We start from the raw sequence: 23947 nt of genomic DNA on the forward strand, positions 1-23947 counted from the left end.
TTTAAAACGTTTCAGAGAAAGGAAAAAACAAACGTCACATGTTTAATAAGACCCAGTTAATTTCATTTATATTTTCCGAGTTTTGATTATATTAGATAATTCATTATTTTAGTTCCCATCACCTATTCTTAGTCCAAGTTTGCTTCATATCACTACATAACAAGCGTTTCCCGTTTTTCGTTTAATGGCTACGTTAATTTTATAATTTCCGAGGATTTTGGAATACAAAACTGTTAACACTCGGTATTTAGTGTAACGACACCAACTTCGACTAAATCTGAACTTTAATAAAAACTCCAAAAACTATGTACAGATAGCAATCAGTATCAATTTTCTAATATACTAGCTGTTATCCGCGACTCCGTTTGCTTAAAAAAACAAAAAACAATGAAAAGCTTTTAAGCGCCGTCTGCGTCCCGCCTCCCACTAGCTTGATAACGCTTAATGTATGGATGCGGACTGGGAATCGGGGTAAAAAGCTACCTAAGTTACTCCTTATGACATCAGCTACCAGCCAATAAAATACCAACTAAAACTGGTCCAGCCATTTCAGAGATAACAGACAGACAGACAAAAATTAAAAAAAAATGTTATGTACGTGTATGTACCGTATTAAATATGCATATTCATATGGATGTAGTTGAAAACGGTTTTTTCAATATTACAAAGAGACACTCCAATTTTATTTATAAGTATATATATATATATATATATATATATATATATATATATATATATATATATATTTATATTGATTGAATGTTGGTGAAAAAGAAAATTGTTCATTAAAATGAATATTAAGATCTATAGCTGACCACATCATAACAAGTCTTATGATATACTTCTTCCAATGTCGTTCAAGTGACTCACAAACAAGGACTTGAAAATTTAAATATAAGTCATTTATATAAATAAATTTATATAGGTCTGTAATTGTGTGCATTGTGACGAAAAAATTATTTTTCTATTTAGTAAGTTGCCTGAATAAATAAAAATACAACTTCATTTAATATAATTTTTCAATAAACAATATTTTTATATGAATAACATGTTTAGTGACGTGTGTTTTCTTGCACGTAGGAAAATAAAAGAGCGCTGACGAAGTATGGATCAGTTTTTACATTCACAAATCTTCGCATAACAAAGTAGGTATTAACTATTAATGGAGCTACAGAATGAGAAACGGGAAACTATTAGTATGTAGTGTGACGATGAAAACTTGGATTAAGTATGTCTTAATTTAAATATGCCTATAAAAAAAATATGGAAAAAAACAATAAGACGGATGATAGAAATTTCTCAACATTCACATACGTGATACAGACTAGATAAAAACGAATATAAAATATATGTATATTGTATAGATAAATATTGATTATAAAACTCCAAATAAATCTACTCCATAATAACTCCAAAAACATCTATTAAAACATGTTTCTGTAAAGTATTAATATGCATTTGTCTAGCCTCGTATTGGACATAGATTTTGCTTTGCATAAATATGTGTAACAAGTTCTGTCCAGGTTTGACTCCGTAGGTATCAAACCTGGACCAGCTTAAAACTGTAGCCACGATACGGTTTTTAAAAACCCTTTTTATTTCATCATGACAAAATGTGTTTATTGAAAAAAGTTCTATATAAAAAGTTTTTATATATATTTTGCTAATCTTCAAAGATATAAAAAAAATTGCGATATATATATATATATATACAAGACGGAAAACATTTATTACTATGTAGCATAAATAGTGACAATAAACCAGTCGAAATATTTATTTTAGAACAAGAATAATTTAATTAATTCAATTCAATCGTATATGTGATATAGAAAAAAAAAATTCGTTAAAACAATCGAAAGGTAAGTAAATACTATTACTATTATATTCTGTATTTCAATCATACGCTATGTATTTCACAAAACCGCCCAAAGCTTATTTTTAAGCTCCGCCCATTTGCGCGGGAAAGCTTCCGTTAGCTTCAGAGTCGAGTCGACTTCATTATATCAGAGATTACTTGTGACTTGTGACTCGTACTTCAGAGTTCAGTCGCGAGCCGGATTTAGTGTGACACGCACGTGTGTGACAGCGCTCTGACGGGAGTGTTTACGTTCAACAACTCGCGTCACTGTATACTGTAACTGGTGCATATGTGTAGTAAATAATGGACACGAATAAAAAATCACCTTCGCCTCCGAAGACTAAAGTGAAGAAAGAGAATGAGGAAGAGATCAAGGTGAGATTTTAATATTAGTATATTCATGACATTGATGTAAACGCCGCGTGATGAGTGTCGTGTTTCAGATGGGTTATTGGCAGTCGGCCTGTTTCATCTCGCTCGGTAACTTTAAACTTCGTGTCGTATTTATAAATTTGATCCTAACAGAGGGTCCGTGTAGGTCCGCGGGCTCGAAGGAATATATTATAAAGTTTAACATTACAATATTAATTACATTTAGTTATACACAATAAAATGCGTGTAATATCACATTTTCGAGGCCTTTTCCAGCCATTAAAGTGTGTAACGCGATATCCGAAGCGCGCTCGGATCGCTGTAACCAGAGTCGTTGGATGTTTTGATAATAGATATAGGCTCGGTCTCTGTGTGCGTGTGTACAGACGGATAGTGTTGCACGTGTGTGTGTGCGGGGTAATTTTAGACGTTCCTTTGCTCAAAACGTAACACTAGATCGTCCCAGGCCGCAAGCCGACGATACAATTTATTGTTTTCATCTGATTAACGCATTCTATGCTAACTAATACATCGTAATTCACATAATAAATGTAACGGCCGCCCCCGCTGATTCGCGCTTTTATTTTGGCACGGAAATAGTTTGACATGTCAATAACCTCATTGGCGGTGTCCACGCGACTGTTACGTCACAGGACAAGGCAAAAATATAGGAAAGTTTGAGGTCAATTTGAATTATAAGAACATTAACACGTCCGACACACATTGTATAGTGTCTGTTTTTTTTTTCCTAGTTTAATTTTGAAGTTATTTTTAAAAACTACTCAATTACATTACATATTTATTTACTTTATTGTAATTTAATATATTTTTTAAATACAATTTTTTTTTTAATTTGAAAACGTCGTTTAGTTCTTAGTCTGAAATATTCAAACAATATTATATAAAGCTTTCTTACGACGTGTCGAAGATTTGCATTAACAATACCTCTGTGAAATACACAACAAGCTACAACCGATTCGATCTATATGCAAATTTATATGTCTGTATATCCTCCACAATACCACGAACACGCCATCGCCGATGTTGAATACCGAATCTGCGATATATTTTCGGTAATTGGTCAAAACATGCAAACAGACCATAACTTTTGCAAATTTTGTAAATGTCTCTTACGCTGTGAAAACAAATTACAACGCCAATCGTTTGTCGCCCTCTATATTTATGGTTGCTCGAAATGTACTGCGATTTGTCTTAAGATTTATTATGCCATGATACCCATTCATTTGTTATTGGAATTCAACGTGAGAAAAATATCAAATTTACTCTGGAATTGGTACAACTTGGCCGTTCTAGTTGTAACGAAATTATATGCATTCTCCAATAAACCTGTATTCTGGCACAGAGATAAAAAATTGTTGAAATCTCAACAGGAGAGTGACATAATTATATAGTCTGTGTTAATCTGATATGACAATTAACATTGAATTTAAATAGATCGTTTTCCGTCTGCGTCACAATGCAATGCGCCCGCGCATTATTGGGACAAGGTCGGACTTTTTTTAAAGTTTGTTTTCTTAATTATTGCTAAGTTCATGAAAAATACGCTGATACGAAACCCGGTTGTTTAATTTATCATTTGTTAATTGGTATATTGTATTGATTGATTGCTTTTTGTTGACATGAAAATAATTTTAAATAAAGTTATTTATGTTTATTTATACTTTGTATATAAAACCATTTAGTTGAGATAAGTGATTACGTATACATAAAAAAAAATTTAAACACTGAGTCATATCAAAGGCGGTCCTATTGTCAAATTGTAATATTTACACTTTCATCATATTCTCCTATTCATTAATCCAAATAAATAAAATCTATTAAATAAATTTCGTATTTGCGAATAAAGCTTAAATCTCGGATCTTTGTCCGTGGGCGAAACCGCGAGGCACAGCTAATAATATTGCTTGATAACGAGAAAAGACTGGTTGTTGTGTTGTGAAGCAAGTATTATACGCGGAAATCATGGACGTTGTACAAAACTCAGAAGACGGAACGCAATGATTGAATTTCGTGCACACAAACTTAGTTTATATTATATAATAAGGTATATTTCTTTTTATTAGGAATTTTATTATAACTTTATATATAAATAAAGTGATAATAAATAATTTATTAAATACCATTTGAATTTATTAACAGAAACGGTTTTATCATACTATGGAATATGAAATTGAAGTTCATAGTAATTTTTATTATCTCATACAATCGTCGGGTTAATTGTTATATATATGCTACTAGTTGTTGCCGGCGGTTTTGCTCTTTGAGATATGCATCGTGCTTTTGAGGTGTCACGGATTTCTTGAAGATACCAGTTCCTAACTTGATGGTAGTGGGACTAGCTCAAGATAATGTTTTCACAATAAGTTTTTTTTAATCACCTATATATACTATGGTAACAGATATTTCTAATATTGCGTTTTAACTTTTTAAAGCTATGTATTGTACATGTTATTGGAACACAATTTTTTTTTATAATCGTATTTTTTTTAGTAAGATTTTTTAATGTAACATCTAAAATATAAAAATTTTACAGTCAATTATATGTGTCATTTGATATTTATTATTCTAAGTGCAGTACTGTAGTTACATAAAAATAAATTTTAAAGTTTATGATATTCACCAAAATATCGTGTAGCGTCAAAAAACCGGTGTCGGGTGACAGTAACCCGAGCCGGTTAGTCGACAATGTACAAACAAATATTACTTTTTATTATATTAAATGTATGGACATATGTAAATGTTATATTTATTCATCGTTCACAAATCATAGCTTTTACGACAAAATATGTTTTATAACTGATATATTGAAAGAGATATGCGCATCGCATTTTTATTTCAACGTTGTTGACGTTGAAATAAAAATCGTTATAATCCTAATGCTGTAAATCGCAGCCTGCAATACAGTTGAAAAAAAAAAACTGTCAATTCATGGTTATGTTAGACATAAGACAGTTAAATTTCCTAAAGTTGGCAACATTGACTTAAAATGCATTATTTTTTAGTTTCAAGTTTAAAATGCCGTCTAATTTATAAGTCACATAACCCTTTGCTTGTAACCCTACACCGCGCGATGACATTCGCTGCTTTTAACGCGGTATCCAGTTACCGCCACTAATTCCGTTGACCTGCTTCTTGTTTAATATGTTGCTGGTTATATATAGTTTTATTATAGTGAAACACAGTTTAATAAAAACATATAGTGTTAAGTTAGCTGTACAGGATCATTTTTCGTTATTGCTACAATAAAATAAAATATTATTTAAATATTGTGCACCAATTTTTTACTACTTCACGATTATTTCTAAACAGAATAAATCGTGAAAATTATAAATATTTTGAATTGAAGGCAAGCTGGAACAAGAATTAAATTTTATTGAATATCATTTCAAAAATGTGAAGCTTTTTGTTATTAAATCTCATTTTATTTATAATTTTTCTACCTATTTTTCTATTTTCTACCTAAACTAAGTTACACAGGTTTTAAAACATTTTTAGTAGCGTCCATATGCTGAAAAGGGCGAGGCAGAGAATTGAAAAGACTTTTAAACTTATAGACCCAAAACATAACATTTTTCATTTACATATATAATGACTTTTATTTTGTAGCAGGGTTGATATAAAAGATTTTCCTGATTTAAGAAACTTTACACAAATTAAAAACCGACATCTTTTTTGTTCCGTGACATCATAAACGAATACATTACTTAAGTGACTGCTTTAATATTACAATATATATGTATTACTATCAATTTCACTGTTAATTACATTTTTTTTGGGATTATGAATAAAAATTATAATAAAACTTATATCCTTTTTTTTATTTTTTCTCTTTTTATTATGGCCTTCATCCGTGCAAAGACATGCACAGTATATTCTGCTAGTGTCAAGTATAATTTGATATTATATAAGTCCAGTTTTCTTCACGATGTTTTCCTTCACCGTCTGTCTGTGGTGTCTAAATATTCTTAGAAAGTACATATGACTCAGAAAAATCTTTAAAAAAAACTTATCTCCTTATCCTTATATAAATAAACCGTGTCGCGTTTGACATTGTCTTATACATATACGTTTAAAAAGAAGTGACTTGTTACCACAGCCTATTTTTCTGTACCGATGTCTGCTTTGTAAAATATTTTAAAAATAAACAGACAAATATGTTCATCTCACAGAACCTCAATAATTACTGTCAAATAAAAACAAAACATTTTATTAATAATTATTATTGAAGTAGCCAAAGAGTTTGGACTAACTTCGTCTTTTATTTGGTATATAAGAACGTACGAAAAGTTTTTTTTGTAAATATAAAAATTATTAAAGGAGAGTTGACAATAAACATAACAATTTAACTTATTTTGTTCTGAAAGTAATATAAATTAAAATTATACATAGGTACCTATATATATAAAGTTAATGAAAAGTTCAAAGAAATTTGTATGCGTCAGTCGTAAATAATCCGTGTAAGGTGATACCAGCGATGACATTTCTGATAGTTTTAATGGCGGTGTAGTGTTACCATTTAATATAACGTGATCAAGATAAAGCGTCTTTATTGATTTAAAACAAAAATTATGTTAGCTAAAAGTTTTTTAAGGATGTTTAATGTTTTTATGGAATAATTCTTTTAAGATTTCAATGATACATAGTTTATTTCTTTTTATTTGATAATCCAACTGCGCTTACTTTATTTATTATAAATATAGCACCAATGACTATCTCTATCATTACCATGTTATATACAAAAAATAAATACAGACTTGCAATAAATAAAGTGATAAAAAAATATGAGAAAAATAATTAAATTAAATTTTTGGTGCTTGTAAATTTTATTTTAAAAATATTAGGGATAGGGCATCTTTCATGATATTATTTTTATGCGTGTGTCTCTAATGTAAATGTCATGTCATGTCTAATAAAGTCAATGAAATCTCAACCCCAGTCCTGACTTCAACACAATGCGTAGTGAAAGACGATCTTTCATTATTAGGAGGTTATTATTATTAGTATTTGAATGAATTTTGCGCCTCCAAAAAATATTACAGACTCTTAAACGCTAGCATTCCTTTTTTGAACTAACTACATATGCGACTAGCTAGCGAAGATCGTAAGAATTATAGAAACATGGTTTTAAACATTTAAGCATCAATCTGAAGTGCTTCAACAAGTTGGCGAAAACAAAAAGCTTCACCTCTGATCAACAATTTTCGGTTACCACCATTTTTTAGATGAACAGTAGGAAGCAGTTAGATCTAACAGGCATATTTATACCGTCCATATCCCTACGTCATCACAACCTTCACATTCCGCTTCATCATCAAGTCCTACAGATGACATATTTCGGTTCAGCCTTGCGGCATCACCAGAGGCATTCGCTTCCGAAACCAATTTCTTTGTATTGCTATAAAGTCGTAGCGACTAGCGATCATTCCAATGAGTAATTCTAATGACCGCCCTAAATCTCTACTTAATAAAAATATTAAGCTTTAAAATAAGATATTACGTACTTTTTTATGTCTTAGATTTTAGTGAATCCTGCTTTAAATAAGACTTTGTTTTTGTATTAGTGATTAGATCAACGAAAAGTATGGAACTGACCTTTTTTTGGTGCGTCACGAGATTTATAATATAAGTGGTCTTGATATAATAAAATTCATATAATTTCCATTGAGAGTTAAGACGATAAGTAAAGCTTGAAAGGTCGATTTTTTTTTGGATTTTAGTGATAAAGAATATCTTAAACTCTGTATTATTATTAGTTAATATTTAGTACGCTTAACACAGCTGTGATTCAACTTGTCTAGGTGAATAATTATATGATCTTAAATTTATCATGGAAGTAGAATAGTTACATTGAGAAAAACTACAATTTTTTTTCCACTTATTTTACTTAACAATACTGTGGCTATATACTATAATCTTCATAGTCGCAAGAGTCTTTGCAGACTCGTCGTGGTCATCACGTATTAGTGATCCGTATACATGATGACTCTAATAGGAAGATAGTTGCTGTGGTTTCCCCTTGCTTTCTGCACCAGCACTTTTTTTGGGGCTATTTAGACCTCAATCTTGCTTGGTGTAGCCTGTTCCAGCCATTGGTGTCTAAATACTCTTAGAAAATACATATGACTCGGAAACGATCACATTGGTACTTGCCAGGTTTTGAACCCGCATCCTCACGTATGAGAGGCGGGCCTTTTTAACCTCCAGGCCACCACGACTTTTTGCTATAGCTTAGTGGGCAATGCAACTTGAACACGATTTTCCGAAGGTAAGTAAAATCGAATCCCGGTCGTGTCAATAAATTCAAATTCAAATATAATATCTATCTATCTTTAAGAATATAGAATTATTTAATTGAATCTGATAGATATAGAATGTATTAATCAAACAATAAATAGTTCCTAGGCATTTTAAAAAGTAACATGATATCCAGATGTCTGGATGTATACATTTTTCCCGCAATTGATATTGAAGCTGAAATTGAGGAGATTTTTAATTACAATACGAGCCGCTTCGATCGTATTTTAATTATCTTAGTAGCTCGATACTCGACGCCAGTCGTTAATTTTAGTGTAAAATGATACAACGACGTTCTGGAAAAATGTTGCCGTAGTTTAAAGATTTTATAACGCTGCGTTCATCCTCATGTACGATAAAACTTCAAGTTACATTTGTTTTGTTCTATATAAAAAAGACGTAAAACCTTTTTTTAATAAATCGGTTATCTCGTTTATATGTGATTGGCTACCAACAACATATCAATAAAAAAATATTTTCAAAATCAGTTTTTCTAAAAATGAGAGTAATAACAACCTACGTAAAAATATTTTTAATAAATTATAACATAATATGTCCTTTAATGTATTTAACAATGTTTAATTTCGGATCCCGCTTTTTTGAGGTAGATTAAAAATGCGCTACTTCCTTTACTTCATATTTATACATTATACTTTTTTAAACATATTATTTTAATTTAAATTTAAAAGTTGGAATAATTATTTCTTATAATTCTCTTTTTTTTACAATCAATAATGAAAGTCACAAAAGTATATAATAATTTTATTTTAAAACATTAATTAAAAATAAAATATATATTTTAATACAAAATCTAGTATAACATCCACAAAGGTTTCCCGTTTAGTTGAACACGATACCATAATTAATGCTGTTCTCCAGCCGCCATTGGATACCGTTTGTGTTACGTCAGTGCCGACGTTCATTTTCCAAAAACCCGATATCTCTGTGTTTGTTATGTCATAAATATTATTGACATATGATTTCCCGCGCTAAAATTATTCCGTGGAACCCCGATTACATTTTGTGTAATGAAGTATTTAATTGTTTTTTTTTTTTCTATTCTCTCAATACTCGAATTATAGAATTTTTAATGTTAAAGTTTATTATTATAAAATTGAATTTTAATCAAAATTTAATAATGTAAGTGAACTCTTATATTTAAATCGATAGCAACTGTCATTATCAAAAACTATATGTCAAATAAACATATATATATTATTGCTTTTGTATATAAGTAAAAAATAATTATAGATTAATTTGAACGTCTCTCTCACGTATCAAGTCGCAACCTGATATCGGACACCGCAGGCGTCACCAACTTGCGTTTATTTTCATGGAATGTTTTTCTACATGTATACATGTTTCACATTCCTCTCCTCTTTTTATGTATCGCGTGTCGTGTACACACATGTACGCTAATTAATATGATATAAAAACATACATTCGTCACACTTACAACGGCTTAATCAATAGGCACATGATATATTTAGTGAAAGACATTAAAAAAAAAATCTCACGTTACTTATATACATACTTTTTTCTTAAACAACCTCCTTTCGTTTACTCTTTTATTTTGTAATTATGATCCAGTGTCATATTAACAGTTGAAAATCTAGAAGGTGTTATGAGACACCGCATTGTATTGCCCCCAAGAAATACGATTCCGGTCGAAGTTTATTTTAAAAGAACAAAGTATTATTTCTTATGTTTTACAATACGTTAAGTTTTACTTGCTCTGTGGTGATTTTAAATTTAATACTTTTTTTAGTTTGCACTAATCAAGTTTTGGATTGCACCTTCAAATATGTATGTTTATGCAAAAATTCCAGCTAAATCCATTAGGGGTGTCATATTGCGGGTGAATACTTATATTAGTCGTTTGACTGCATTCGGTATAACGAGGCCAGTGATACGCGTGAGAATATATCGATATAAATGAATTATTTACGTACAGTCTTATAATAAATTATTAAACTAAATTAATTTCTAACATTAAAAAAACCGTGAGGACATTTTAATTTGATTTATTCATAAAATTCATGAATTATTCACCTGAATTGGTTAATTATTTTTATTTAAATAAAACTGAAGTCTTTGTAAAAAATTTGATGCTGGTACAATTTCGGTATAATTTTACAAGGGTGTTGTTTTGCAAAGTCGCCGTCTCTGAAAGTATCTAGCATGACCAAAACAGTATGCAGTGTAACATGAGACTAGGGTTGCCACTTTATAAACGTTAAAAAAATTTAAACAAGTTAATAACTCCTCATGATCAAAATTAAAAGAAACATAGATCACATTAACATAAATAATCATTTTGTTTTGACGAACAAACTGTATGTTTGAGTTATTAAACGTCGTGGAGTTATGTATATTTTGCAATAGTCTGCCAACCCTAAGTGGGACTCTTTGTTTCGCCCCAGACGCTATAATGAGACGCATGTGAATCGATTGTATATCCGAGATGTAACGAGAGATGACGGTTTTTGTTTACTGTCGTTTTAAAAAGAATTTGACCCAAATGACTTAATTTTTTATATTTTTTTCAACTATGATCGTTATTAAACACTATTAACCTCTTTGGTTAACAATACAGTGTGTAGATGTTCCTGTCTGAAGAGAATAAATAAAAAAGTACAATGGGATCTGTCATATTGACAAAACTTGGAATTAAAAACTCTTTTTATTTGAATAAATGTAAAATGTAATATTTATCAGCATGTTATACAGCTTTATCGATTTACAAATTTGTGAAATTTTATTCTATAGGTACTTTTTAAGTTACAACCTACATAAAATATGCTAATGAATTCGTGGAAGATAGGTATCGAATTTATTGTTTAGATGTGAGAACTGGAAGAAATGGTATATGTTTTTTAATTATTAAAAAAGTAAGTTGGTACGAGAAGGCATTTCGTCATTAAAGTAATAGTTCTTACTACATTACGCGGTCATTAGACTTTTTTTTTAGAAATAATCTATAGTTGGAATCGATTGAGTTTCATACCGCTATTATTTGTTTTACAAATCTATATATTATTGTTTTTTTTTTTTTTTAAATCAATCAACATATTTTTTTGTGTAAAGTTACCATTCTAAAAAACTCAACATTTTTAATGTGTTCGTACATTTTGTTATCTGTATTTAATGTATTTTTCTAAAGTAAATAAAACACTGAACAAAGTATCGTTGAAAAATAATGAGAAGTCTCGTTGTAGAGTAAACGGTATTCGTTTCCACATTAGCGGGCGATCGTTTTACGGCATTATCTAAATTATCAGCTCCGCTGGCCGTGACACGTGATATGTTTGCTCTTATATTATATAATATCGATGATTTAATATGGTACTATTTAAAGCACATTTAGACATTGGCTTTATTGTAGGAATAACTATTTAAACGGTGTATTATTATTGATTTATTTATAATATATTTCTTACACGACATTTAGGTATGGTATTTTTTTTTATTTTATAAACACTTGATAAATCATCATGTGTATTTTTTTTTTTTAGTAACATTAATTTATATAAAACCTCCTTACGTCAGATGTCAAATCCCCGAAATAGGAATGTATCAGCTGTCGTCTTGACATAATCTCTGTTTCTATCACCAATGAGGTTTTATATGTTGTAAATTTCTCTATATAATAATTTCATTGTGGACTAGCATGCGTAGGTTGGGTGTCGAGTTGCTCCACTCCTAAATTTACCTTCGCTACCGCCATTAAAACCATTTATGTTATATAGAATATCAGTATATCGACACAGCGCGGCTCGGGTTGCGACTTGGACGTCATGTGCCGTGTTTATATTAAACTTTATATTTAACGTTTCTATATATAAAGGAATTTTAAATTATGTTACGTCTGTGTGTTGCTCGTTATTAGGTTTCGTGTTGCAATATAGCTACTAATCTCTACTAATACAAAAAGAAATGTTTGTGTTATTTGAGTAATTACAAACCAAATATATCGTTTTGATAAACATCACAAAAATCTAGGAATGAAAACATCTAATATTGTATCTTTGAGTTATATTAGTAACTAGTAATGTCTTCTTATCTTATTAGACTATTGTCTGGATAGATCTTACGTTTTCCTTTGTATAATTAGTCTAAATTTATAAAAAAAACAATGTGTGCTCCATAGAACTTTTTCTTACAGACTTCAGTAAAAGTAATTTTAAATTAAAAAAAATTCTTGGCATTCGATAACGTCTGTTGTCAATTTGATCTCAATAAACGAAACAATTACCTCTTAGATGACATCGTTCTTATAAGAACGTGAACGTGAACGATATTTTATAAAGTGATGGCATATCTCTTTAAGGTTTTAATAGATCTAAGTATTCTTTATGTTTAATGAGATCTAAGACTTGCGATTATTCATGTAAATGAAACTAATGTTTTTCGCATTACTACGGAGATCATCGCGGGCAGACGAGATTTCACATCGGGAACGTCGGGAGTAATTAAATATTAGTCTCATTTCAATTCTCCATGTATTTATTACTGGCAGTTTTATATTAGATTATATATATTTTTTTACCTCGAGTTCGTTTTTTAAATCATACTTGTTTCGTGTTACCCTATTAATAAAATCACACTCAATGAAATCCCAATCGCTGATAAATTGATATGATTAATTTTATATATTTGTTTTTTTGCCAAACAAACGAGTTTTTATATTTTTAGCTGTACTATTTTAACAATTTAAATCTACTTTTGCGTTTGGATCGACCAATAAGTAATATTATTACCAAAGCAATCACATAAAATTAAATACGACGATAAAATATGTCAGCAATTTGTTATTAAAATTGCAAGGTTATTTTTTTCAACGAATATTACTGTCTTATTATATTTTTAGATGTTATTATCACTATCTACGTTTATTTCGCAATTTACGTAACCGATTTTTTAAATATAAAAAAACAGAAGAGAGGCTAAAAAATGTCTTTTTCAGCCTCGACTGTCAATCACTCGTACCGCGTAACCCGTTTGAGTTGATCTTCAAACCTTTTCACAAAAATCTCTCATATATAGGTATATATTAAACATATGCATTTATTTTAATGTATTATACATTAAAGCTGGAGGCGGAAATGCGAAAGTTGATTTCGTATTTCAAAATTGAAGTAGATAATACAATAATAAACACATCAGCGGCAAGTATTATTTTTCACTTACCGTCGAGTATTGGTGGTTCGGGAGCTGGAATATCGCTTTTGTAATTATTAATAATTATTCGTAACGTACGCGATATTGATTTTCATCTTAATTTAGTTTAAAGCTTACATTTATGTACAAAAAATATGATTAACGCTATTAATTTATGTCGTGCGATATTAATTGTGTTAGGTTTTTTATACATCGGAAGTAACTGGAGCCCAATTTAACTCGGAACTGGTCATCTTTTGAGAGCTAACCCCGTAGGACACGTATTAATTAAGGCGACGCTCGCATGTCAAAGGATATAATGAACGTCTTTAAGGATGTGAATTTGCAATATCCTTATAATATATTGTTTAGTTTTGGTGTTTCTGTTACGTGGATTATATTTAAAGTCTACGTAACTCTGTTATTTGTACGTTAGTGTGGTAAAGTTGAATGATAAGGTTATGGTCTAGACTCTAGACTCTAGATGGTATTTATATATGTCGCCGTATTTAATGGTCTATATTATAAGAAATTATATTATAAGAATCGACTAAGTCGGATGAGCACAGTTTACATGTATTTTTTCAGACATTATAATTGTTTTTCTTGATTGGAATAATGAATTTTTATTTTCTTTTTATTTTTTATGTGGTTATTATATTAATACAAAAAAAAATTAAATCACCTGCAAAAGTATATATAAAACTTCTCTATTATGTTAATTTCAGATGATTAAAAAGAAAAAAGATTTAGCATCAACACTTTAAAAGCAAAGGAATAAAATATTATGCCTTCAATTATGTAAAAAAAATCTGTTAAATCTTTTTGGTTAGCAATCGAGTTTTTCAAATTAAAATTATTTCTTCAAAAAATTTTCTTGACAGTTAATGAACATGGTAAATCAAATCAATTAGATATAAGATGAACTGAACTCGTCTCGTAAACGTTAACGCTCGTTACGAATGCGACAAATTTACAATGATCACCAAAAATTACATTCACTAATTTATAAGACGCCATTAAAGTACATTTATTTGATTTATTATTAAAGCCAATTCGCAGGAACTTATATCATACAGATAATAAAATGGCAAGATGTTTTGTATCTGTATTTTTCGTTACAGCCAATTTTTTTTTTCATGCGCATGGTATAATATATTATCGGGTATTAATGTTATATCTTTTTATAGTGACACAGATATTTCTTGATTCCACGTATATACTTACGAATTTATAACAGCGATCTCTGGCAATAAAATACTACAAGAAAGAGGTCGTCTGAAACTGTTAATTCTGTACAAATCTCGTTTAAGAATATATATTCGTATTTTCAGATATAAATACGAATGATACTTTTTTTTTATTTGTAAAAATTTTATTTGTTCAGTATTACAGATTAATAAATTGCTCATTTATGACATTTTTAATCTGTGTTAGTAAGTTTTACTGTTCTATTACTAAAAGACCTTCTTAAGTTAAATTTAAACTGTCGGAGCGAATCTTTTGTCTTCTCTGCATTGAGGCCTTTGATTATATACTATTTTAATAGATATAAATATTTCTGAGTTTGTGTTCAAACTATGCGGTATTACATTATTCAGATGACTGAACTGTGTGATGAATAAGACTGAGCCAGGGTCTTATTAGAGCGTGCTTAGTGGTATTTTTTTGCAGTCCAGAGACTAGGGCAAGAAGAAATGTCTGTGGTAACTGCACGTGTATGAAATTTTATTGAAGTGTAACTTCGTTTTGCGACTTCCAACAAGATCGCGTTAAATGTTTTACGCTGAGGGAGAGAGAAAGAGAGATACACAAATGTAGAAAGCAGGAGAGAGAAAGAGAGTGAGTCGGTAGATTCCGAGCAAATGCGCATGGTATTCTTGCTATGCAGCGAAATAAGCAGTGTGTCCGTCGTGAAATTAGCTGAAATACGTCTTTTCGTTTTATATATATTTATTTTCACTTCTTCCGCGCGGAGAGACTCCACGCACTATTTTTTTTTTACCTATCCTTATAATGAATTTAAGTATTAAGCCAATTTGTCTGTCGTGATATACATATACCGCGCTTGTAGGTTGTTTTTTCTTTTGAATAAAACATTGGGTTTGTATTTCTACGTTGAATTAAGATAGAACTCATTTATTAAATTAATCATAAAATGATATGATTGCGTTGACTTAATATTTGGTAACGAACGTAGGAAAGTAAAACTTTAATATTAGAAGAAGTGAGTCAAGTGACACTGAACGTGAAATTTCAGTGATCATAACATTAAGGCTACCGAAGCTATTGTGACGTTTTAAATTATCTGGATATATAACTTTGTACAATATATAGCCTCAAGACCATTGAAAACAAAGTTGTCTTTAGACTTCTTCTATTTTCTCATACCTCTGTTATTATGAAGGCTGACTGCCAGTCTCTTGAACTCCTCAGCAGATGTCGTATATTAATAAGTGTTATACATATATGTTATTGAATATGTTAATGGCTAAAAACAAAACCAATTTAATCTTCGCTCTCGCTATCCTCAGTGGAAGTTTAAATATCCTGTTGATTGTTTTTTTCTGTATCTCCAGCGATGCCATATTGACTATCGGTATATCAGAATGCCGGAATATTTATATAGAAACGTTACCTAGTCGTTCCGAGTTCAGAGACAGAGTTCGAAGATGATTCCTTTAAAAAGAGGCGTAAGACAGGAAGACATCATAACTACGAAACTGTTTACGGCCTTAGAAGACTCTGAAGACGCCTTCAAGCTTCTGAAATGAGAAGGACTGGGCATCAATATTAACGGCGAACACATCACTCGCCTTTGGTCTGCCGATAATATCGTAGTCATGCAGGAACTCAGTACGAATCCCGAAAGCCTCAATCGAGTCTCCAAGCGGTTAAGTCTTAAAATGAACAGGGATAAGTCAAAACTCATGTCTAATGTTCATGTGGCATCTACCTCTATAACGGAATAGAACTCGTTACCTGAAGTTGATAACGCGTATGTATATCTCTTACAGACCGTCCAATTAGGAAGGTCCAATTGCGAGAAAGAGGTCAATGGTCAGCTTGAATGGTCAGCGTTCGGGGAGCTCCGTAACGTCTTTCTGTTCAAAATTCTTTTGTGCATACAGTCAGTGATGGCATGTGCATGCGTAACTTGGTACTTCACCAAAGGATCTCGCGTCGTTCAAGGACCTATGAAACGAGCTATGCTCGGAGTTTCTCTACGGGATCGAATCAGAAATGGGGAGATATGTAGATGAACGAGAGTCACCGACATAGCCAAGTGCATAAGCTCTTTGAAATGGATGTGGCAGGTGATATAGCACCAACAACTGATGGCCATTTGGGCCGAAAAGTTCTCGAATCGGAAAACTCAGCGTTGGACGTCCACCAACGAGATGGACGGATAACTTAATAAAGGCCACGGGTTCACGGTTGATGCAGGACGCTTCCGATCGAAGCAAAAAGAACTCGATAATGGAGGCTTATGTTCAGCAGCTTACCTCACACGGCTGAGATAAATGGATGGATTCATTTTTAAGAAGTGAATTAAATTTATTATATTAAAGAATAAGGATGTAAAACACGAAATAAAAACATTTCAACAAAACATATTCAATGTACTTCGTTTGTATGTTTCGTATATTAAATACATAAATTATTATAGACTTGAAAATACGGAAACACGAGTATAAGCTTTCATTAAAGTAAATAATCTCTTTGAAGGATTTAAACTCCATGTCTTAAATATAAGCGCAGACTTGATATTTCTTTGTACGTTTAAACTACCAAATTAGTTTTATTACTCAGACTAAAAAAATATTTTTATAGAAGAACTTTTTATCAATAATGTTCAGAACTTCACTATCCTAAGATTTCTAAAATAACTTTCTAAATATAGAACAATTTAAAAAATTTAGACAAGTTTCTAGTGGTGGTGAGACTAGTTATGTTTTTTTTTTTCATTTTCATCAGAGAAAATTACGTTTTAAACGTATATTTAATGTTTAAGATATTTTATAAGAAGTTACAGTTAACAAATTAAGTTGATAGTATTACGTTGCGTTATATATAAGAATAATTCTGTTGAAGGAGCTGCAATAAAGCATTATTGAGCTATATTTTGATACTTTTAGATGTTGAAAAGGTGTACATCTTTCTTCTTTATTTGTTTGTTTAACTATTGTCTGTTACGATGCACTTTTGCTCATGATTTATTAGTAACTTTAAAAACTTTTAAATTCTCAAAACTATATGGAATTATATTCTGCATGTATCCTGAGCTATCACTAATTTGTAGACTTATTTATAATTTACGAAAGTCCTAGTCAAATAACAAATATGAGATTAAAAAATGATGTATTATAGTGGCTAAGTGTTATTGTAATTCTGGCAGGATTTTGCGGAGACAGCGATGAATGAGTTGCTTGGCTGGTATGGCTATGAGCGTTTGGAGCTTCGGAGATGGGCAGCTTCCAGAGCCAGGGACAGTCTTGAACAAGAACAAAAAGGAAAAGGTGAGTTTTTAGAAACATAATCTTGGAACTTTCCACTAATACTTCATCGCGATAACACATGCCATATTTACAAATGAAATGACACGTTTGTCTTTGAGTTAAATAAGTTAAGGAGATATTTAATTTCATTTTGATGAAAGATCTTATAGCATAAAAAAAAGAGATCCTGCCTTGACTTACACTTTGAAATAAACACGATGAAACCAGAATTTAGATATCAAGAAAATTTTAAATATTAAGGCGTAAGCATTTTTTGATAAGCGCAGTATTTAATTTTTCTTTATCGCTTTTGTTTTTATTTTATCTTATTCATAATTATTAATTGCTTAAGGTAGACAAAATGTCGAACTAAGTCAACATAAATATCAAAGCGATCAATCAAAATTTTATTTAAATGTCAAATTCAAATATTACGCTTAATTAAATTCAATAGTTTACTTATGATATTTAAATTGTATACATTTGAACCTTTACATTACAATACTTTAGAATACTATTTTTTCATTTTTGTATAAATTTTTGTATGTACTTAAAAACAAATTTGTATGACTCGTGTTGGTGAGTTGATTTTAGAGATCATATATATTTTCGACAACCTGATTGGCTGTTAAGTTTCTCTAAAAGAAAAAGCAAATTTAAAATACTTGGAGGTTTTATTACATACGTTTATTTAACAAATTCCCGGAAAATAAGTTTTAACAGCTTTCATTCTGGGAACCATGATACGGAACGCACCCCTAATACATTTTACTTAGAAAAAAGGCGCCAAATAACACTTCACACGGGGAACCATAGATAACATAGATAATCTGATCAAACTTTTTTTGTGTTGATTTGATTCTATTCTGGGAATAATTATAGGGTAGGTACTTATGCGTTTACAAGTTTTTTAAATATGTATATACTTTGTTCTTTTGAGATACGTTATTAACAATTATATTTATTAAATCTCTACCTTGATTATTTGCCTTGAAATATATTTAATAAACGTTTCAGCTCTGAAATCGCGCCTATATTAATGTACATATATGAATGTTAGGTGGTTTATGAACGTATTTGTGAATATGATACTTCAAAGCCGGTTTACTATTCCTAATGAACGCTGGTGAAGTTCGTGTATCATGTACCAAATATAAAATGATGTATGTAGTATAAATGTATATATCTGTGTTAAAATGATTATAAGTAGCTACGTGTTGCTTGTTCTCAAGTGTACTTTCAAGCTGAGCGGTGTTGCGTTACTAAAAGTGTGTTCGAAATTTGAAATGCAAGGCATTCTCAAGCGTTAGAGCGAGGTACCTATGTGCTTGACTACTGGGATGTACCTACTTGATTTTACGTTCAACAGCTCGTGTTAAAGATTTGTTTTAAATCTCTACACAGTAATTATAACGGAAAAACGTAATCGTATTTAACATATTTATAAAAAAAATAAACCATCGGTGTCGTCATATTAAAAACAGACAACGGATACAAACAATATGGAAAACAACGTAGCAATAAAGAAAGAAATCCATTAAAAAATAATATGAAATAATGAGTGGATTCTCAAATGTCAACAATTCGATATGACTTCGTTAGTAACAGCGAGATATTAATTAATAAGGCCCACAACAAGATATTGCTTTTATTTGCGAGAGCTTGTAATGAATGAGATCCTCTCGTGTTACCCACTGAGCTAGACTTAGCTAGACTTAGACTATGCCGTGCTTGTTACGCATGTGATTAAGATGAAGACGTTATGGCGATCGGCGTATAACTATTATTAAGATACTATTATTATTATTATTAGTAAATTAGTATACGATTTTTGATGTTTCAATAAAATTAACAGATTTTATTATTTCAGATCATTGCTTAATAATATTAATAGTCTAATGATATAAGGTTTTTTGCGTAAATCTGTTTACTGGGGTAATACTAGGCGAGTATGTATGACCTTTTTTAGAATATTTTAGACGATTGATTTCGCGTTACAGTTTAAGGACAAGTTCTTATACATATGGAGTGTAGTAGTAAAAGGTATCTGTAGTATTTTTTTGGCAAAATCGACTTACCCGTACAAAATTACACATTTATATTTAATTGTAATTATTATTTATGTACTTAGTACATAATTATCTCTTTGTTTGTGTAATGGCTAGAAGAAATATAATAAAAATAAAATAAATTATTATTTATACAGACTACAGTACCCTTAGTCTAAATTAGAATCGTCGAGCTACTGACGGGACTTTAATAGTTTTTTTATTCATAAACCTTCTAACATCAGTGTATTTACGTAGACTGTTAAATGATGTTGAGCCTGAACTTCTTCGTGAGATTTATGAGAATTCAAACTCGGACTAAGCGTCCCGACCATCCTTTCGCCAACTTTAGAGTTTCTACCACATGCCATATAAACTCCAAAAGAAAAATAACTTACAATAAAACGTTTTAGAAATATATATTAAATTAGGATAACGATAAAAGTAGTAAAATAAAATATTCCTATTAAACAGTTTTTTTAAATCGTAATTCTAATACATCATTCGGCCTCTTAGATAAAACATAATTGCGCGTTTTAGTTAAGAAGCTCTTTACTTTTATGCTAATTATCAAGACAATAATATACAAATATGAAATAATATACTCTCAACATGGAGCTAATATCTAATATCTAATTGAATTATAAAAAAGTTTAAAATTTATATGAGATTAATGTATTTTTATTATCACCTGTTTTTTCATAAGTTATTTTGTCGTTTATACGAAAAATGCCTAGTCAGGGCATTTAGAACGCTACAATAAAGCGAAGGATTCCCGGAACGTAGTTTACTATGAATATACAACCCCACCTATTCATAGGAAACTTCTTGGAAATATTTCAATTTCGTTATAAATCACTTGTTTTAAAATAGATGACATTCTAAAATATAGAAAGTGCTTGTTCTAACAAAAACTAAATGTTCAATAACAATCATCGTCTATTAATTAAAGATAACTAGTAACAACTAATCTTAATTTGTATAAATATATCTCATTTAATTTTAATGTCAAAGATAAATTTATGTAGGTATGCCTTTGGTATCTTAAAAAAACTTCCTTAATCTTTTTGTATGCTAAAAGAAAGGTATAGTTAAAAACTTAAAATGAAACCGTAAAGGAAGTCTTAAGACACATTACAATAGTATTTGTCAACCTTCATAATAATATTGACTATTTTAAAATCAAAATCTACAGAGTATAACGAAACTCTCCAATTGTTACAAGTATCGAAAAAATAATATATAAACATATAATCTACCCTAGCAATCCGCGGTTCTTATTTTAAAAAACTGTAACAGTTTTTGTGTAACGTCACGCGACACGTGTAGTAGTTACCTACCTACTTAAATAATTTTTTGTCTGTACTTAAAATTCCGTATATCCAAATTTTCTATTATTATAATTTTGTATGTATGCTTATATATATCTCTCTTTTCTTTCTTCTCTTTTTTTGTACCGACACCACATTACTTTTCTAGTTTCCTACATCGAAAGGGCATCTGGTAGAGATCTCTTTTAAGAGACAAGTTATCGTTCGTGCATCACATTTTTTTATAACAATATAACCATATCTACTTTTGGTACATGAATTAATAAATAAATATAAACAGATAAACAGATTATGTTTTTTATCAGCAGATGAATGTTCGTGGTGCAACAAGAGTGTCGCCAGTGAGAGTGGCGCCTTACAGCAAGCTGGGGCGTTGTTCTGTTCGGAGCTGTGCTTCAGTCAGTCACGGCGAGCCAACTTCAAACGCGCCAAGACATGCGATTGGTGTCGTCACGTGAGACACACCGTCGCCTATGTGGATTTCCAGGTAAATATGTAAGCGCAAAACGACTTATTTATTGCATTGAGAAAAAGGAATAAACGTCGAAGAAATGTAAATAAGAAATTAGTTTAAATCAATTCTTATATATTTTTAATAATTTTGGTGGTTTTAAGGCAAGAGTGGATAGGCTGTTAGTGGGATTCTGAACTCACCACCTTCAGCTTAATTTCCATTTACCATGATGCAGCATTATCTTACAATAAGTGTGTTTACGCTCTCGCCTTTAAGTTAATATTAGATAATTGTCGTCATTTCGTTTGTGTTTATTTATTATATTAGTATCTTATCACATAATGCAACAATAAATTTCTATGTTTCTTATTTCAGGACGGAGCCACTCAGCTTCAGTTCTGCTCAGACAAATGTCTGAACCAATACAAGATGCACATCTTCTGTCGCGAGACACAGGCCCACCTCGACCTCAACCCGCACTTAGTGAACGCGGCGTCGTCGTCGAACCTCATCACGCCAGAACTATGGCTCAAGAATTGCAGGAGCAGATCTATATCACCCACATCAGAAGGATCTGGAACACCAAATGACAAAAACGACGACACAAGCCAAAGAAAATCCCCACTCCCACTCATAACTATAGCGCCACCAGCCAAGTTAATGAATCCGAAACCACCAGAAGACAGGCCGGTGCAGAAGTCCCCCGAGACCAAGAAGGATCTGAGAACCAAAATGAATTTACGTAAACGTAGAACGTCCAAGTGCTCGACGGTGACGTCACAAACTGTCCGGCAACGAAGTATAACACCAAAAACCCAAGACTTCAGGATGCTGAGTCCCTCGATGGACGGTTCGTCGCCCGCGTCCTGCGTCACGAGCAACAATCCCGTACACTCTCCACCGCACATGAACCAACCGATCCCACCACCGTTTCCGAATCCCATGTTCGGGATGCCGCCGCCGGTCTTCATGGACAGCAACCACATGAATGACCACAGAAATCCCATGTTTCAACCGAGAGTGAATTTCATGCCACCGCCTGGCATGCACCAAGAGAGACCGAGATTATTCCCACCGTTGAATTTTCACCAGCCAATAAACCAGGCTCCGCCAGTGACGGTACTGGTTCCTTACCCCGTCGTCATACCCGTCCCGATACCCATCCCGATACCTCTACCCCTGAGCTCGTTCATTCAAGCCCATTGCACCAACAAAGTCAAAACTGAAGTCAACACCGACGACGCCGAGGGTCCTTTAGACTTCACGATGAACCCCGCCAAGAAAAACGAATGCAACCAACCAGAGGTCCACGAAGAGATCGATCCTGCGGCCACGGAACAAGCTAGTCAACAAATAAATAATCATAACGAGAGAGTGGACGACGACTCCCAAAATAATACAGAGACCAACCCCGAACAGACGCTGCCGAAGTTCAAGATAACGCGACTGGGTAACAAGATGGCGAAAATCGTTTCAAAAACGAGAGAGAACGCCGAGTCGTCCAGACCTTTGAGGAAAAGACGGAGACTCGTGGAAGTCGCTACCGACGAAGAGACGCTCATTCCTAAAACAAGGAAAATTGTACAAGTTTAATCATTCGACGTTTATATTAGGATTTATATTTATTCATAATACATATCACAAAGCATGATAATTCGAACGAGGTTCATCAATCTTTCAAATTGCTAGTCCTAGATGTAAGCTGCGACTTATTCTTTTTAATATCTTACTGTAAATGTGATATTATTATAACAATATATCATTGCCCATAATAAATCTATCAATACGAATATCGTCTCATTCATCGGCCTATTATTCCTTTTAATAATTCAATATTATTAGCAAGACATTAAAACAAAAGATGTTTGTGGTTGCATACATACGTCAGTTTTCGCCCACGGACTTTTCCG

The 23947-nt window shown here is 31.5% G+C and overlaps 1 protein-coding gene across 3 annotated transcripts; it reads left to right on the forward strand.

The window, feature by feature from the left end:
- The first annotated feature begins 2034 nt into the window (after positions 1 to 2034).
- On the forward strand, positions 2035 to 23827 carry LOC116769715 (sine oculis-binding protein homolog). 3 transcript variants are annotated; one of them, XM_032660896.2, is made up of 4 exons: positions 2035 to 2233; positions 18105 to 18225; positions 21889 to 22070; positions 22413 to 23827. In XM_032660896.2, exons 1-4 carry the CDS (start codon positions 2162 to 2164, stop codon positions 23628 to 23630), a joined length of 1593 nt encoding a protein of 530 aa, XP_032516787.2. In that variant the 5' UTR covers positions 2035 to 2161; the 3' UTR covers positions 23631 to 23827. The 3 variants fall into 3 exon arrangements, with proteins under 3 accessions (XP_032516787.2, XP_032516788.2, XP_032516789.2); XM_032660897.2 differs by having other exon boundaries at positions 21892 to 22070; XM_032660898.2 differs by lacking the exons at positions 2035 to 2233; positions 18105 to 18225 and having other exon boundaries at positions 21893 to 22078.
- Positions 23828 to 23947: the final 120 nt, after the last annotated feature.

The sequence above is a fragment of the Danaus plexippus genome, chromosome 14 (genome assembly GCF_018135715.1).
Source record: "Danaus plexippus chromosome 14, MEX_DaPlex, whole genome shotgun sequence".
NCBI lineage: Eukaryota > Metazoa > Arthropoda > Insecta > Lepidoptera > Nymphalidae > Danaus > Danaus plexippus.